At 49.6% G+C, this 17,881-nt stretch overlaps 1 protein-coding gene across 2 annotated transcripts in view; it reads right to left on the bottom strand.

The window, feature by feature from the left end:
* The window catches only part of LOC144510187 (F-box/WD repeat-containing protein 1A), a 44,486-nt gene that overhangs the window by 12,107 nt on the left and 14,498 nt on the right, over nt 1-17,881 (bottom strand). For both annotated transcript variants that reach the window (XM_078239653.1, XM_078239655.1), the window contains 8 exons: nt 16,918-17,104; nt 12,534-12,630; nt 10,614-10,751; nt 9,306-9,424; nt 6,233-6,482; nt 4,804-4,922; nt 1,941-2,051; nt 213-291 (listed from right to left, as the gene is read on the bottom strand). In XM_078239653.1, coding sequence (XP_078095779.1) covers nt 213-291; nt 1,941-2,051; nt 4,804-4,922; nt 6,233-6,482; nt 9,306-9,424; nt 10,614-10,751; nt 12,534-12,630; nt 16,918-17,104 — 1,100 coding nt within the window. The remainder of the gene's footprint in view (nt 1-212; nt 292-1,940; nt 2,052-4,803; nt 4,923-6,232; nt 6,483-9,305; nt 9,425-10,613; nt 10,752-12,533; nt 12,631-16,917; nt 17,105-17,881) is intronic.

The raw sequence follows: 17,881 nt of genomic DNA, 5'->3' as shown, positions 1-17,881 counted from the left end.
ATTTTCTTTGTTCTATAAAGGTCAGCTTAACATTTGCTTTCCTCTATGAACCTTCACGTCAACTTTAGCTACTCCCAGATTACAAACTGAGGTTTAAAGCTGCAACCTTCTGATTCCAGGATAAGTGTAATCACACAGCAAAGCATACTGATGATAAATCAAGCACCAGGTTTAAGGAACATGTGCAATTGAGTTAGAAGCTGGATTCGTACCACCAGTGTTCGCAGACAGAGGGTGCCGGCCGGCGATCGCGGGTCCAATGCAGCCACAAGGTCCCACACTTTAATTTTGCTTCAAAACAAAACAGAAAGAGGCCAAACTAAATAAACATGAAGACATGAGTCAGGAGGTCATCGTTTGATTTTCTCATTCCTCTGCCCGCTTTGTGAACAGTCACACTCGCCGGTTCTCTACGTTAAAGACTGCAGGCTATTCAACTCTGCAAGATGCTACAGAAACGCAAGCTCATGTTGTACAATAATAGATGCTGCTTCAGCACTCACACCACACTTTCAATCCTGCCCAGTCTGCTGAGAATGTGGCCCAGTCAGAGGGTCAGTGCTGAGGGAGTGCCACACTGTCAGAGGGTCAGTACTGAGGGAGTGCCGCACTATCAGAGGGTCAGTACTGAGGGAGTGCCGCACTGTCAGAGGGTCAGTGCTGAGGGAGTGCCACACTGTCAGAGGGTCAGTACTGAGGGAGTGCCACACTGTCAGAGGGTCAGTGCTGAGGGAGTGCCGCACTGTCAGAGGGTCAGTGCTGAGGGAGTGCCACACTGTCAGAGGGTCAGTGCTGAGGGAGTGCCGCACTGTCAGAGGGTCAGTACTGAGGGAGTGCCGCACTGTCAGAGGGTCAGTGCTGAGGGAGTGCTGCACTGTCAGAGGGTCAGTGCTGAGGGAGTGCCGCACTGTCAGAGGGTCAGTGCTGAGGGAGTGCCGCACTGTCAGAGGGTCAGTACTGAGGGAGTGCCACACTGTCAGAGGGTCAGTGCTGAGGGAGTGCCGCACTGTCAGAGGGTCAGTGCTGAGGGAGTGCCACACTGTCAGAGGGTCAGTGCTGAGGGAGTGCCGCACTGTCAGAGGGTCAGTACTGAGGGAGTGCCGCACTGTCAGAGGGTCAGTGCTGAGGGAGTGCTGCACTGTCAGAGGGTCAGAGGGAGTGCCACACTGTCAGAGGATCAGTACTGAGGGAGTGCCGCACTGTCAGAGGATCAGTACTGAGGGAGTGCTGCACTGTCAGAGGGTCAGAGGGAGTGCCACACTGTCAGAGGGTCAGTGCTGAGGGAGTGCTGCACTGTCAGAGGGTCAGAGGGAGTGCCACACTGTCAGAGGGTCAGTGCTGAGGGAGTGCCGCACTGTCAGAGGGTCAGTGCTGAGGGAGTGCCGCACTGTCAGAGGGTCAGTGCTGAGGGAGTGTCGCACTGTCAGAGGGTCAGTACTGAGGGAGTGCCGCACTGTCAGAGGGTCAGTGCTGAGGGAGTGCTGCACTGTCAGAGGGTCAGAGGGAGTGCCACACTGTCAGAGGATCAGTACTGAGGGAGTGCCGCACTGTCAGAGGATCAGTACTGAGGGAGTGCTGCACTGTCAGAGGGTCAGAGGGAGTGCCACACTGTCAGAGGGTCAGTGCTGAGAGAGTGCTGCACTGTCAGAGGGTCAGTACTGAGGGAGTGCTGCACTGTCAGAGGGTCAGTGCTGCACTGTCAGAGGGTCAGTACTGAGGGAGTGCTGCACTGTCAGAGGGTCAGTACTGAGGGAGTGCTGCACTGTCAGAGGGTCAGTACTGAGGGAGTGCCGCACTGTCAGAGGGTCAGTGCTGAGAGTGCTGCACTGTCAGAGGGTCAGTACTATATTCCGGAAGCTATTTGACTGGCTCTAAAGCCCATTGGGAATGCTCCGTGACTGTGGAAGTGATAAATGAATAATATTTCTCTCTTTTCATACCCATCGTAGGCTCCGCTAACTATTCGCTTGTTGTCAAATCGGATACATCGAACGAGTTCCTCGTGACCCTCCAGAACTCGCAGACAGGCACCGCATTCGATATCCCACAACCTGCGCAAGACACAGATCCATCAAAGATGCAGAAAGTGAGCCGTGGACATGTATCAAAAAATAAAAACCAGGGAAGAACATGGAAACCCAAACTAACTTTCACCCTTTAAGATGCTCCTCGAACCCTGGCTCCAAGTCTGAGTTGTTGACCATCTATCCTAATATTTCCCCAGGTTGTTTAGTCAGATTCTGTTTAATAACATTGCTGTGAAGCTCCGTGACATCTTTTCGAATGTTCAAGACGGGGCGGCACGGTGACACAGTGATTAGCACTGCTGCCTCACAGCGCCAGGGACCCGGGACGGCACGGTGACACAGTGGTTAGCACTGCTGCCTCTCAGTGCCAGGGACCCGGGGCAGCACGGTGACACAGTGGTTAGCACTGCTGCCTCTCAGCGCCAGGGAGTCAGGGCGGCACGGTGACACAGTGGTTAGCACTGCTGCCTCACAGCGCCAGGGACCCGGGGCGGCACGGTGACACAGTGGTTAGCACTGCTGCCTCACAGCGCCAGGGGCCCGGGGCAGCACGGTGGCACAGTGGTTAGCACTGCTGCCTCACAGCGCCAGGGACCCGGGGCGGCACGGTGGCACAGTGGTTAGCACTGCTGCCTCTCAGCGCCAGGGACCCGGGGCAGCACGGTGGCACAGTGGTTAGCACTGCTGCCTCTCAGCGCCAGGGAGTCAGGGCGGCACGGTGACACAGTGGTTAGCACTGCTGCCTCTCAGCGCCAGGGAGTCAGGGCGGCACGGTGACACAGTGGTTAGCACTGCTGCCTCACAGCGCCAGGGGCCCGGGGTGGCACGGTGGCACAGTGGTTAGCACTGCTGCCTCACAACGCCAGGGACCTGGGTTCGATTCCCGGCTTGGGTCACTGTCTGTGTGGAGTTTGCACATTCTCCCCATGTCTGCGTGGGTTTCCTCCGGGTGCTCCGGTTTCCTCCCACAGTCTGAAAGACGCGCTGATTAGATGTATTGACCCGAACAGGCGCCGGAGTGTGGCGACTAGGGGAATTTCACAGTAACTTCATTGCAGTGTTAATGTAAGCTTTACTTGTGACTAACAAATAAACTTTTTACTTTTATATAAATGTAAGCGATTACTGCTGAGATGAGCAGTGGTTTGATAACTCTGCAGAACAGTGAGTTAACTGGGAGGGAAAAGTGATGTCCGTGGGCGTTACAGAGCCTTCTTTGTAAGTACCATTGTCCCACAGGAGAGATCTTGTGATCACTGCTTGTTAAATGGTGGGAGAAGTCTGTCAGTTTCTGCTACCTGGGGCAACAAGCAAATATTCTCCCCGCAGTTCAGCAGGGAACATCTGCACCTCAGTGTCGGACAGCCTTAAGTCCCAGTCCAGAGACTTCTGCACACAGACTCAGTGCAGACCGAATGAATCACAAGGAGTTGGTTTGCAGGTGCAGCAGGTAATTAAGAAGGCAAATGGAATTTTGTCCTTCATTGCGAGAGGGATGGAGTTTAAAAACAGCGAGGTTATGTTGCAGCTGTATAAGGTGCTGGTGAGGCCACACCTGGAGTACTGTGTACAGTTTTGGTCTCCTTACTGGAGAAAGGATATACTGGCACTGGAGGGGGCGCAGAGGAGATTCACTAGGTTGATTCCGGAGTTGAGAGGGTTGGCTTATGAGGAGAGACTGAGTAGACTGGGGCCATACTCATTGGAATTCAGAAGAATGAGGGGAGATCTTATAGAAACATATACGATTATGAAGGGAATAGATAAGATAGAAGCGGGGAAGTTGTTTCCACTGGCAGGTGAAAGTAGAACTAGGGGGCATAGCCTCAAAATAAGGGGGAGCAGATTTAGGACTGAGTTGAGGAGGAACTTCTTCACACAAAGGGTTGTGAATCTGTGGAATTCCCTGCCCAGTGAAGCAGTTGAGGCTACCTCATTGAATGTTTTTAAGGCAAGGATAGATACGTTTTTGAACAGTAAAGAAATTAAGGGTTATGGTGAGTGGGCGGGTAAGTGGAGCCGAGTCCACAAAAAGATCAGCCATAATCTTATTGAATGGTGGAGCAGGCTCGAGGGGCCAGATGGCCTACTCCTGCTCCTAGTTCTAATGGAGGTGATAGTCTAGTGATGGAGGTGCCATTGAATCCTGTATCAGGATCTGGGCCGTGACTGGAGTAGGAGCAGGAGAGGTGTTCCTATGTGTGGTCAATATTTATACCTCAACCAACATCATTATCTGGCTGTCAACACAACGCGGATTGTGGGAGTTTGCTGGTCGCTACTTTCAGCACAACGTCACTTCAGCAAAGCACCAAATTGGTGCAAAGTGCTTCGGGACAATCCAATACGGAAGATACTGGAGAAATTCAAGTTATTGCTTTGAACATGGTCCGCTTCTGCCCAGAACAAATAGCCATGATGTGGCGATGCCGGCGTTGGACTGGGGTGGGCACACTGAGAAGTCTCACAACACCAGGTTAAAGTCCAACAGGTTTATTTGGTAGCACGAACTTTCGGAGCACTGCTCCTTCACCTGAACACTGACCTGAGGAAGGAGCGGCGCTCCGAAAGCTCCTGATTCCAAATAAACCTGTTGGACTTTAACCTGGTGTTGTGAGACTTCTCACAGAACAAATCGAGTGTTTGAAGATGCTATAATTGGAAACTTGGAACTGGAAGTTATTGCACATGGGCTAACAGCCACTCGGACTGATAGAAGCAATGACCTGCATTGGGCAGTGTAGTTGGAGAGGGGTGTGAGATGGGACAGACATACCGGATTGTGTTGTCAGAAGATCCGCTGACCACGAGTCTGTCCCTGTACTGCAGACAGGCAATACCTCGCTTGTGTCCATTCAACGTCCGTACAAACTCGCAGGAGCCAGTGTTCCACACCTAGAGGGAGAGGGAGAAACTCGCATCAAAACAGCTCGACAAACATTTCCTGAAATATTATCAGGGAATCTGAAGAACAGAAGGTAAGGGCAAGGAGCTGGGAGACATTTCTGAACTCAGAACAAATATTGAGACTGACTTTGAGCTTGGAATCATCCTGACAAAAGCAAAAAACGTCAGGAGTTACAGAGTCAGAGAGGTTTACTGCATGGAAACAGGCCCTTCGGCCCAACTTGTCCATGCCGCCCTTTTTACATGAACTGGGCAGTCATTTCAGGCCCTTCTAAATAGATACAGACCAGACTGTGGCTATGAGGTTCAGAGATATAAGCACTTGACAAGGTACAGCACTTTGCAAATGTGTATTCAGATGCCCGGATTCCCTGGGAACATTCTTGGAACTCTAGCTAACGGGAAACTGTTTGGAAAACTGGATCGATGAGCTGCTCCAAGCCAGTCCGCATCAGAACCTGTGCGCTGGAAATTGCAACTCAATTGGACCCAGTGTCCTATTGTTGGGAAGAGTTGATACAATACTTCTCTGACAAACTGTGTCTTGGTCATAACGCACCCACTGGGACAAACAGCCTGTCTACCCGAGTCGGCAAGATTTCTATTGGCTGAGGCAAGTTTTTTACACAGAGGGTGGTGGGTGCCTGGAACTCGCTGCCGGGAGAGGTAGTGGAAGCGGATATGATGGTGAGTTTTAAGGGGCATCTGGACAAATACATGAATAGGATGGGAATGGAGAGATATGGTCCCCTGAAGGATAGGGGGTTTTAGTTCAGTCCGGCATCATGGTCGGTGCAGGCTTGGAGAGCCAAAGGGCCTGTTCCTGTGCGCGGAGCAAAGATGGATGGATGGAGTTCGAGTACAGATCAGCTTGAGGAGGAAAAATGGTCTCTTACTGTTACAATCAAAAATAGATATTAGGGGCAGAGAGGGAAAGGACAGCACCTTCCAAACCCACAACCACTACCATTGAGAAGGACAAGGGCAGCAGATACCTGGGAACACCCCCACCTGGAGGTTCCCCTCCAAGTTACTCACCATCCTGACTTAGAAATATATCAGCTGTTCCTTCCCGGTCACTGAGTCAAAATCCTGAAATTCCCCGCCTAACAGCACTGGGGGTTTACCTACACCTCGGGGACTGCAGTGATTCAAGGCGGCAGCTGATCACCAGCTTCTCAAGGGCAACAAGGGATGGGCAATAAATGCTGGCCAGTTAGCGATGCCCACACCATGTAAATAAATGAAATAAAACACTGGAAGAAAGAAAAGGAAGGAGTGGATGGAAGAGGTCTTACTTTGATTGTCCGATCCCCAGAAGCTGAAACGATGTACTTATCATCAAAGTCCACCACGTTGACAGCAGCCCGGTGTCCCACCAGCACTCTGCGCAAGGTGATATCCGTGGAAGTGCTCATGTCCCACACGGCGATTGAGCGGTCCTTGGAGCAGGTGACCATCATTCCATTGGTGAAGCGAAGGTGGAGGACAGCCTCACAGTGATGGATCAGTGTGTTTAACATCTCCCCTGTACCAACATCCCACACCCTGCAATGGTCAAAGCAAACACACAGCAACCAGGTTTAAAAAGCAGGACTCAGTGCGATCAGAGGGGGGAGGGAGAGACAGAGAGAGTAGGAGAGGGGGAGAGTAACATCTCTCCTGGACCAACATCCCACACCCTGCAATGGTCAAAGCAAACACACAGCAACCAGGTTTAAAAAGCAGGACTCAGTGCGATCAGAGGGGGGAGGGAGAGACAGAGAGAGTAGGAGAGGGGGAGAGTAACATCTCTCCTGTACCAACATCCCACGCCCTGCAATGGTCAAAGCAAACACACAGCAACCAGGTTTAAAAAGCAGGACTCAGTGCGATCAGAGGGGGGAGGGAGAGACAGAGAGAGTAGGAGAGGGGGAGAGTAACATCTCTCCTGTACCAACATCCCACACCCTGCAACGGTCAAATCAAACACACAGCAGCCATGGTTAAAAAGTGTGATCAGAGAGAGAGAGGGAGGGGAAGAGGGAGGGAAGAGGAAAAGAATAAAGAACAAAGAAAATACAGCACACGCACAGGCCTTTCCGCCCTCCAAGCCTGCTCTGACCATACTGCCTGACTGAACTAAACCCCCTACCCTTCCGGGGACCATATCCCTCTATTCCCATCCTATTCATGTACTTGTCAAAGAGCCCCTTTAAAACTCACTATCGCATCTGCTTCCACTACCTCCCCAGCAACGTGTTCCAGGCACCCACCACCCTCTGTGTAAAAAATCTGCCTCGTACATCTCCTTTAAACCTTGCCCCTCGCACCTTAAACCTGTGCCCCCTAGTAATTGACTCTTCCACCCTGGGACAAAGCTTCTGACTATCCCCTCTGTCTATGCCTCTCATAATCTTGTCGACTTCTATCAGGTCTCCCTTCAACCTCCGTCATTCCAGTGAGAACAAAACAAGTTTCTCCAACCTCTTCTCATAGCTGATGCCCTCCATACCAGGCAACATCCTGGTAAATCTTTTCTGTACCCTCTCCAAAGCCTCCACATCGTTCTGGTAGTGTGGCGACAGAATTGAACACTATATTCCAAGTGCGGCCTAACTAAGGTTCTATAAAGCTGCAACATGACTTGCCAATTTTTAAACTCAATGCCCCGGCCGATGAAGGCAAGCATGCCGTATGCCTTCTTGACTACCTTCTCCACCTGCATTGCCACTTTCAGTGACCTGTGTACCTGTACACCCAGATCCCTTTGCCTATCAATACTCTTAAGGGTTCTGCCATTTACTGCATATTTCCTATCTGTATTAGACCTTCCAAAATGCATTACCTCACATTTGTCCGGATTAAACTCCATCTGCCATCTCTCCGCCCAAGTCTCCAACTGATCTATATCCTGCTGTATCCTCTGATGGTCCTCATCGCTATCCGCAAATCCACCAATCTTTGTGTCGTCCGCAAATTTACTAATCAATCCAGTTACATTTTCCTCCAAATCATTTATATATATTACAAACAGCAAAGGTCCCAGCACTGATCCCTGAGGAACGCCACTTGTCACAGCCCTCCATTCAGAAATACACCCTTCCACTCCTACCCTCTGTCTTCTTTGACCGAGTAAGAGTTTGAACAACACCAGGTTAAAGTCCAACAGGTTTATTTGGTCGCAAATGCCATTAGCTTTCGGAGCGCTGCTCCTTCGTTAGATGGAGTGGATATCCACTCCATCTGACAAAGATATCCACTCCATCTGACGAAGGAGCAGCGCTCCGAAAGCTAATGACATTTGCTACCAAATAAACCTGTTGGACTTTAACATGGTGCTGTTAAACCTCTTCCTGTGTTTACCCCAGTCCAACGCCGGCATCTCCACATCATGACTTCTTTGACCGAGCCAGTTTTGTATCCACCTTGCCAGCTCACCTCTAATCCCATGCGACTTCACCTTCTGCACCAGCCTGCCATGAGGGACCTTGTCAAAGGCCTTACTGAAGTCCATGTAGGGAACATCCACTGCCCTACCCTCATCAATCATCTTCGTCACTTCCTCGAAAAACTCGATAAAGTTCGTGAGACACGACTTCCCCTTCACAGAACCATGTTGCCTCTCACTAATACGTCCACTTATTTCCAAGTGAGAATAAATCCTGTCTCGGAGAATCCTCTTCAATAACTTCCCTATCACTGATGTAAGGCTCACCGGCCTGTAATTACCTGGATTATTCTTGCTACCCTTCTTAAACAAAGGAACAACGTTGGCTATTCTCCAATCCTCTGGGACCTCTCCTGTAACCAGTGAGGATATAAGAGAGGGAGAAGGAAAGGCAGCAGCAGTAAACCTGGGTGGTGCAGTGGGTTAAACACTTGGCCTTTTACCTCTGGGAGCCAGATAATGGATGAAGAATCATAGAATCCTACAGTGCAGAAGGAGGCCATTCGGCCCATCGAGTCTACACCGACCACAATCCCACCCTATCCCCATAACCCATGCATTTACCCTAGCTAGTCCCCCTGACTCTAAGGGGCAATTCAGCATGGCCAATCCATCTAACCTGCACACCTTTGGACTGTGGGGGGAAACCCATGCAGACAGAGTCTGTGTGCTGAGATTTAATCTCTATCATTATCTCACTGTAACGATAATAAATAAAAACAGGGGGAGGCCATTCAGCCCCACGAGTCCGCTTGGCCATTCTGTAACATCATGACGAATCCCATTGTGAGCGTAACTCCACTTTCCTGCCTGTCCCCGGAACCCTTAATCTGTCTAACAAGGGAGTTGATGGGGCTAAGCAGAGTGTTTCAGCTCCCTCTCTACATCCCAGTGTGGTTATTCAGAGCAATCCCAATCGCCAAGTCGGGGCAGCCACATACCTTACAGTGGAGTCGGAGGATCCAGTGATGATGACTTTATCATCATACTGTAGACACAGAACGGAGCCAGTGTGCCCTGTCAGAACATTCTTACACTCCAGTGTGTTCTTATCCCATATCTGGACAGAGTGAACAAATGTCAGAGATCACCATTGGGCTTTAATGTCATTAAACCAGCCATGACTGCCCGGCGCTAATCCCAAAACCAATCACAGACACCGTACCCTCGCCCCTCCACCAATCACAGACACCGTACCCTCGCCCCTCCACCAATCACAGACACCGTACCCTCGCCCCTCCACCAATCACAGACACCGTACCCTCGCCCCTCCACCAATCACAGACACCGTACCTTCACCCCTCCACCAATCACAGACACCGTACCCTTGCCCCTCCACCAATCACAGGCCCCATACCCTCGCCCCTCCACCAATCACAGACACCATACCCTCGCCCCTCCACCAATCACAGGCGCCATACCCTCGCCCCTCCACCAATCACAGGCGCCGTACCCTCGCCCCTCCACCAATCACATTCTCCTCACCCTCTCCCCTCCACCAATCACAGGCGCCATACCCTCGCCCCTCCACCAATCACAGGCTCCTTACCCTCTCCCCTCCACCAATCACAGACGCTGTACCCTCGCCCCTCCACCAATCACATTCTCCTCACCCTCTCCCCTCCACCAATCACAGACACCGTACCCTCTCCCCTCCACCAATCACAGGCGCTGTACCCTCGCCCCTCCACCAATCACAGGCGCTGTACCTTCGCCCCTCCACCAATCACAGGCACTGTACCATCGCCCCTCCACCAATCAGACACCGTACCCTGTCCCCCACACCAATCACAGCCTCCTCACCCTCGCCCCTCCACCAATCACAGGCGCTGTACCCTCGCCCCTCCACCAATCACAGACACCGTACCCTCTCCCCCTCCACCAATCACAGACACTGTACCCTCTTTCCTCCACCAATCACAGACCACTGTACCCTCCCCTCTCCACCAATCACATTCTCCTCACCCTCACCCCTCCACCAATCACAGACACCGTACCCTCACCCCTCCACCAATCACAGACACCGTACCCTCACCCCTCCACCAATCACATTCTCCTCACCCACTCCCCTCCACCAATTGCAGGGGAGATTGTCAAAGACAGTACAGGCCAGGCACGCGGTGTATGTCCCCATTACAACACAACTTCAACCTGAAGACTATGTGATTCACAAAGCCATGACAAACCGGTCGCTGACTGGATTCAGATTATCAACAGATATTCTTCAATTCGCTCTCTGTTCCATTTACCTTGATAGTGTTGTCACGTAAACCACTGATAATTTTTTGATCGTCATACTGTAAGCAATAGACGCCTTTACTCGTCTCGCTGTGACAGTGTATCCGTTGTAAACCGTGATGCCCACACCTCCAGTTGGATTCAATGGTCTGAAAAGGAAACGCAATCCAGCTTTTCATTTCTCTTTCTCCCATCGACCTTGCACCATCATCGCTTGTTCCGGCACCTCTCTGACCCTCTGCCTTATCACAGGCCTGTCCCTGGATTATTTCCTCTCTCCCCACCTTCACCGTGGCTCTGTTAGTGCCTCAAAACTTCAATCTCAAATTGCTGCACTTTTAACACATCATCCAACTCTCTCTCTCTCTCGGCTGACCTGACACTTTGCAGGTTTTTCCGTCTGTCTTAGTTCCAGCAGCTGCAGTATTTTGCTTCAGTGACATCCTCTGCTTGCTGCTGTCCTGCCCCCCCTAAGACAACTGGGAGCTAACAGGCTAACTTAAAAAAAACCCCCAAGATCCTTTCTCTTGTGTAACTATCACAATCGTCTTTCTGCCGAATAGCTTGGGGACAGGGAACTCGGTGAATAAAGACAAGCAACAGTAGCAGTCTCAGATTGTGCTTTGGAGAAGGCAGAGATGTTCGTGTGCATGAAAGGTTGATGTAAAACGATAACGTATATAATCGGATAGCCCTCGAGCCCATCACAACCCAACTCCAGCTCGCTTCCGAGACGGAACACCATGGGTGACTTGAATATTAGAATACAAGAGCAGGGATGCACTTCTGAGGCTGTATAAGGCTCTGGTCAGACCCCATTTGGAGTATTGTGAGCAGTTTTGGAACCTAAGGAAGGATGTGCTGGCCTTGGAAAGGGTCCAGAGGAGGTTCACAAGAATGATCCCTGGAATGAAGAGCTTGTCGTATGAGGAACGGTTGATGACTCTGGGTCTGTACTCATTGGAGTTTAGAAGGATGAGGGGGGATCTTATTGAAACTTACAGGATACTGCGAGGCCTGGATAGAGTGGACGTGGAGAGGATGTTTCCACTAGTAGGAAAAACTAGAACCAGAGGGAACAACCTCAGGCTAAAGGGATGCTCCTTTAAAACAGAGATGAGGAGGAATTTCTTCAGCCAGAGAGTGGTGAATCTGTGGAACTCTTTGCCGCAGAAGGCTGTGGAGGCCGGGTCATTGAGTGTCTTTAAGACAGAGATAGATAGGTTCTTGATCAATAAGGGGATCAGGGGTTATGGGGAAAAGGCAGGAGAATGGGGATGAGAAAAATATCAGCCATGATTGAATGGCGGAGCAGACTCGATGGGCCGAGTGGCCTAATTCTGCTCCTGTGTCTTATGGTCTTATGGACTTGAACTGCCAGCTCCAGTGCAGTCCTGCGGGAATGCTGCACTGTCAGGGGGCGGCATTCAACCAAGATCCCAGTCTGGTGCGTCTAACACACTCCAAGACAAGACTTTGAAGGAGGGCAGGGGAATGCCACACCCCTCCAAACCATCCCCAAATCCTGGGTCATGCCTACACGAGTTAAACGGATTTGTGGGCATGATCCTCACCGCTGAAGCTCGCTACCCACAAACTGGTGTCATTTCCCTGCAGTGTGAGTGCGACACTTTGTTAATTGAAATGACACAGGGTTGTGTTAAGAGTTATAGAGTCAGAGACCCAATCTGTCCACGCCACCCAGTTATCACCACTAATCTAGTTTGGCCCATATCCCTCTGTACCCATCTTACCCAGGTAACTGTCTAAACGCTTTTTAAAAGACAAAATTGTACCCGCCTCTACTATCGAGTCTGTAAAGGTGCAGTATGGATGCCAACACCTCCTTTTTCCAAGAATAACTTTTTAATCTGATTGTGATTAGCCCCATGCTTGGAGCTGTCCTCGGAGTGCCAGATGCAGCCTCTTACCTCTATGTCCTGTATAATTTGGGGATACAGAGATCTGTAGAAGGAATCTGGAGGTAGAATCCCATCGGAGGGTTTGTTTTTCAACAGATACTGGATCCTATAACACAAACAAAGTCCAGAGGCTTCAGCAAGTTGATAACAAGATCTCTGCAATGTTAATCAGAAATGCCAAAAACAGAGCAATGGTGTGAGGAATTGGTTGGCGCTGAGATTTCACTCCCAGTGTGTCCCAGAGCAGCTGTTACTAACTGGGATACCTTTATCACCACAAGTGATTCAGTGAAACATGATAAATGATCAATTTCTCCATAAAAAATATCCATCAGACAGGTATGTAACCCCCACTGCTCAGGACTAACAGCTGGAAGAGTTCGACCTGGAGAAGGTGAACATATCTCCATTAGGGCGACACGGTGGCACAATGGTTAGCACTGTTACCTCACAGCACCAGGGATCCAGGTTCGATTCCAGCCTCGAGTCACTGTGCGGAGTCTGCACGCACTCCCCATATCCGTGTGGGTTTCCTCCCACAGGAAACAAAGATGTGCGGGTTAGGTGGGTTGGCCATGCTAAATTGCCCCTTAGTGTCTGGGGAACTAGCTAGGGTAAATGCATGGGGTTGTGGGGATCGGGCCTGGGTGGGATTGTGGTCGGTGCAGACTCGATGGGCCTAATGGCCTCCTTCTGCACTGCAGGGATTCTATGATTAAGAGATCCCTTTTGAACTTGAGAGAGATTTTTGGTCATGGGATAAAGATAGAATACTTTCTTCAGCCAATCTAAGCAGATAAGTTACATCAGTAAATCTCTGGCTATGAAGTGGGAAGATTAACTTCGAGTTGTCATTTCGGGAGCATTCTATTGGAGTAAAGACAGAGAAATATACAGAGCTTTAATCTTCTGTTTTTTTTACATGTTGTTACCTTCACCAAGTGTTTGTACAGCAGTGCCCTCTGTACATAAACAGAACCTGGGATAAAACAGCCAGTTCCAGACTTCCTGCGTTCAGTCATGGGCCTGAACAGTCCTTTTAGAAGGCCATTCTGTCCCTCATGCTGTTTGAACTGTCTCATTCCTCCCTCAAACCAGAAACAATTGTTTGGGTGAACCAATCACTGTTTGAAATTCAGGTAAAAATCAATGGCGATTAACTATTTAGAATACATCTTAAACTTTGGCAAGTTTAGCCTGACGTGCTATATGCTATAAACATGTTCTTAAGGATGGTAAATTGTTTATAATTTCAGGAATATTACCACAGGAGAAGCTTGTGTTATGTTTTTAACTCTGAATTTTAGTGAAGTTGAATTGTGGCTGGACTTTTTCAATGTGGGTTAAAGTTCACAAGAAGATGGGGTGGGAGTCTCAGCATGTTCTGTGAATGACTTTCCTGGTGTACAAGTTGGGAGCAGAGGTATACACTGCCAACCACAGGCTCCTGTCCTGAGATCTCTCTCCAGATAGCAAGTATAGGTTAGAAATGTGTGTGAACCAAAGCACGCAATCATCAGCTTCTCACAGAAAATATCGTCAAGAAACATTCTAAACTGGGGCATGTTGTCGGAGGCACGGTGGCACAGTGGTTAGCACTGCTGCCTCGCAGCGCCAGGGACCCAGGCCAGCACGGTGGCACAGTGGGTTAGCACTGCTGCCTCGCAGCGCCAGGGACCCAGGCCAGCACGGTGGCACAGTGGGTTAGCACTGCTGCCTCGCAGCGCCAGGGACCCGGGTTCGATTCCCGGCTTGGGTCACTGTCTGTGTGGAGTCTGCACGTTCTCCCCGTATCTGTGTGGGTTTCCTCCGGGTGCTCCAGTTTCCTCCCACAGTCTGAAAGACGTGCTGGTTAGGGTGCATTGACCCGAACAGGCGCCGGAGTGTAGCGACTAGGGGAATTTCACAGTAACTTCATTGCAGTGTTAATGTAAGCCTTGCTTGTGACTAATAAATAAATAAAATAAGTTCTTGACCAGGTATATCTAAGAACATTGCGTGAGATGAGAGAAGAAATTGTGGGGAGCCCTGGCCGAGATATTTGCATCGTGATTAGCCACGGCTGAGGTACCAGAAGACTGGAGGGTCGCAAATGTTGTGCCCTTATTTAAGAAGGGCTGCAAAGAAAAACCTGGGAATTATAGACCGGTAAGCCTAACGTCTGTGGTGGGTAAGTTACGAGAGAGGATTCTGAAGGATAAGATATATAGGCATTTGGAAAGACAGGGTTTGATTAGGAGTAGTCAACACGGCTTTGTGCATGGGGGATCATGTCATACAAATTTGTTAGAGTTCTTTGATGAAGTGACCAGGAAGGTTGATGAGGGCAGGGCAGTAGCTGTAGTCCATATGGACTTTAGTAAGGCCTTTGGTAAAGTTCCACATGGTAGGCTGCTCTGGAAGGTTAGATCACATGGAATCTAGGGAGAGCTGGCAAACTGGATATACAATTGGCTCGATGGTAGGAAGCAGAGTGTGATGGTGGAAGGATGCTTGTCGGACTGGAGGCCTGTGACCAGTGGTGTGCCTCAGGGGTCAGTGCTGGACCCATTGCTGTTTGTTATCTATATCAATGATTTGGATGAGATTGTACAAGGCATGATCAGTAAGTTTGCAGATGACACTGAAACAGGTGGTATTGTAGACAGTGAGGAAGGTTATCAAAAATTGCAGCAGCATCTTGATCTTGAAATGGTAAATGGACTTCAATACAGATCAGTGTGGGGTGTTGCATTTTGGAAAGTCAAATCAAGGTGGGGCTTTCACGGTGAATGTTGGGAGTATCGTGGAACAGAGGGACCTTGGAGTTCAGGTGTGTTAGGAATGAGTTAACAGACCTTCCAATTAAGTCCTAATTTGATGTCAATTATTCAATAGAAGTTACTGATATATGAAAGGGCTACAGGTGGCACTGTTAGTTGAAGGAGAATTGTGTGGGGAGTTGGATCAAAGAAATAAAGGTAGTTTGTAAAGAAGCTGAACTCATGTCTCCTTTACTGAAGTATAACCGAGAGGCTTAAACAATGTGCACGGTTCTCTGAAGGTGGAGTCACAGGCAGATAGGGCTGTGAAGAAGGCTTTTGGCATGCTGGTCTTCATCAGTCAGGGCACTGAGTATAGAAGTTGGGAAGTTATGTTGCAGTTGTACAAGACATCGGTAAGGCCGCAACCTGGAGTATTGTGTTCAGTTCTGGTCGCCTTGCGAGAGAAAAGATGTTATTAAACTAGAGAGAGTGCAGAAGAGATTTACAAGGATGTTGCCAGGAATCAAGGAACTGAGTTATAGGGGGAGATTGGACAAGCTAGGACTTTTTTCTTTGGAGCGTAGGAGACTGAGGGGTGATCTTATAGAGGTGTATAAGATCATGAGAGGCATGGATAGGGTGAATGCACTCAGTCTTTTTCCCAGGGTTGGGGAATCGAGAACTAGAGGGCAGAGGTTTAAGTTAAGAGGGGAAAGAATTATTGGGAACTTTTTTACACAGAGGGTGGTACGTGTGTGGAATGAGCTGCCGGAGGAAGTGGTTGAGGCAGGGACATTGATAACATTTAAAAGGCATTTGGACAGATACATGGATAGGAAAGGTTCAGAGGGATAGGGGCCAAATGCAGGCAAATGGGGTGGACATGCTTAGATGGGCTTTTTGGTCAGCATGGACCAGTTTGGGCCGAAGGGCCTGTCTCCGTGCCGGAGATTTTATGATTATATTGTTGTCAGCTGACATTGTTTATTAAGTCACAAACCTCAAGTCCAGTAGTAAGCGTTCATTGAGGTTCAAAACAAATCAGTGTTACGGGCAGCACTTTGAGGCATGGTGAGGTGTTAGAGAAATTAAGGTGTCTTTTTTCAGCCCATCCTGGTTTGCATAATTTTGGACAAACAGTCCTCGCCACATGTTTGATTCTTCAGTTCAGAGTAGCATGAGACACGGAACATTCACAAACTCAACTCAGAAAGTGTCACTTGGCATTTTGTACAACAGATTCTCCGAGCAGTCATGGATCCCTCAGCCACATATAACATTCATAACATATAACACCTTAAATTCACCTCTCTGCATTCACATTATTGATCATCTCGCACAGAAAAATGCCGCCAGTCCAAGAGATGGAGGGAGAGATTTAATTAACTGTCTCACACCCCTTCTTCACTGCACTCAATCTCATTGGGGTGCAGTGTAACTGTGTGCCTACTGTGAACAGGAGCCACAGCAAGATATTGTACTGCAGGAACCATCACAGCAGAGCCCGTTGACCAGCAGGACTGGCCACCCAGTCTCATTCAGCCGAGGTGGGGAGACTGAACCCAGGGCCCCTGCACAGCGCAGGATATTAACATTCCCAGAACCTGGAATTCGCACCCTTGGAGGCATCAAAGCAGCACGATCCTTACCATCCCCTCCTTTCCGACAGCCCCTTCCAGAGGGAATCTGTGCGCACCATGCGTTCCATCAGTTTCTTCCAGAGCATTCCATCGGAGATCACCCGATACCATTCCTTACACACAAGTTCGGCGGCGCACAGTGACCGGGCGTCCAGGAACGAGAGGATGTTCTCTGCAATGTGATCCAGGCCACGGGCTGCACAAAGCAAAGACAGAAACATTGAAAACAGGTCGGCTAAACTAGCGCCCATCAAACCCTGACTGAAGGGGCAGCACATTACACTCCTGCATTGATGTGACTATGCCCCGAGCTCGTGACACACGCCAGCGCAGAGAGAGGCAGTAAGTGCTGATAGAGCTGTACTAGGGTACTTCATTTCCTTAGGATCGGCCCCTCCAACCTCTTACACCTTTCAATGGGATTAGGGCTCATCAGTGACCACATTCCACATACCCACCAATCCCTTATATCACTGAATAACTTGGGTGCACAATAGGTTATCAATCTGAACTGCAATGTTTATTTTAAAGTTAAAGGAACAAAACACAGAAGCATTCGGTCCATTCAACTTGTGCTGGCTCTCTGTAAAAGAGCTATTGATGAGTTCTGCTCATACTCCTGACTAAGATGATGTGGAGTTGCCGGCGTTGGACTGGGGGGTGGGCACAGTAAGAAGTCTCACAACACCAGGTTAAAGTCAAACAAAGAACAAAGAACAATATACAGCACAGGAACAGGCCCTTCGGCCCTCCAAGCCCGTGCCGCTCTCTGGTCCCAACTAGACCATTCTTTTGTATCCCTCCATTCCCACTCCGTTCATATGGCTGTCTAGATAAGTCTTAAACGTTCCCAGTGTGTCCGCCTCCACCACCTTGCCTGGCAGCGCATTCCAGGCCCCCACCACCCTCTGTGTAAAATATGTCCTTCTGATATCCGTGTTAAACCTCCCCCCCCCTCACCTTGAACCTATGA

Source organism: Mustelus asterias, chromosome 22 (genome assembly GCF_964213995.1).
Source record: "Mustelus asterias chromosome 22, sMusAst1.hap1.1, whole genome shotgun sequence".
In the NCBI taxonomy this organism is placed as follows: Eukaryota; Metazoa; Chordata; class Chondrichthyes; order Carcharhiniformes; family Triakidae; genus Mustelus; species Mustelus asterias.
This window is presented reverse-complemented; position numbering and strand designations above follow the sequence as displayed.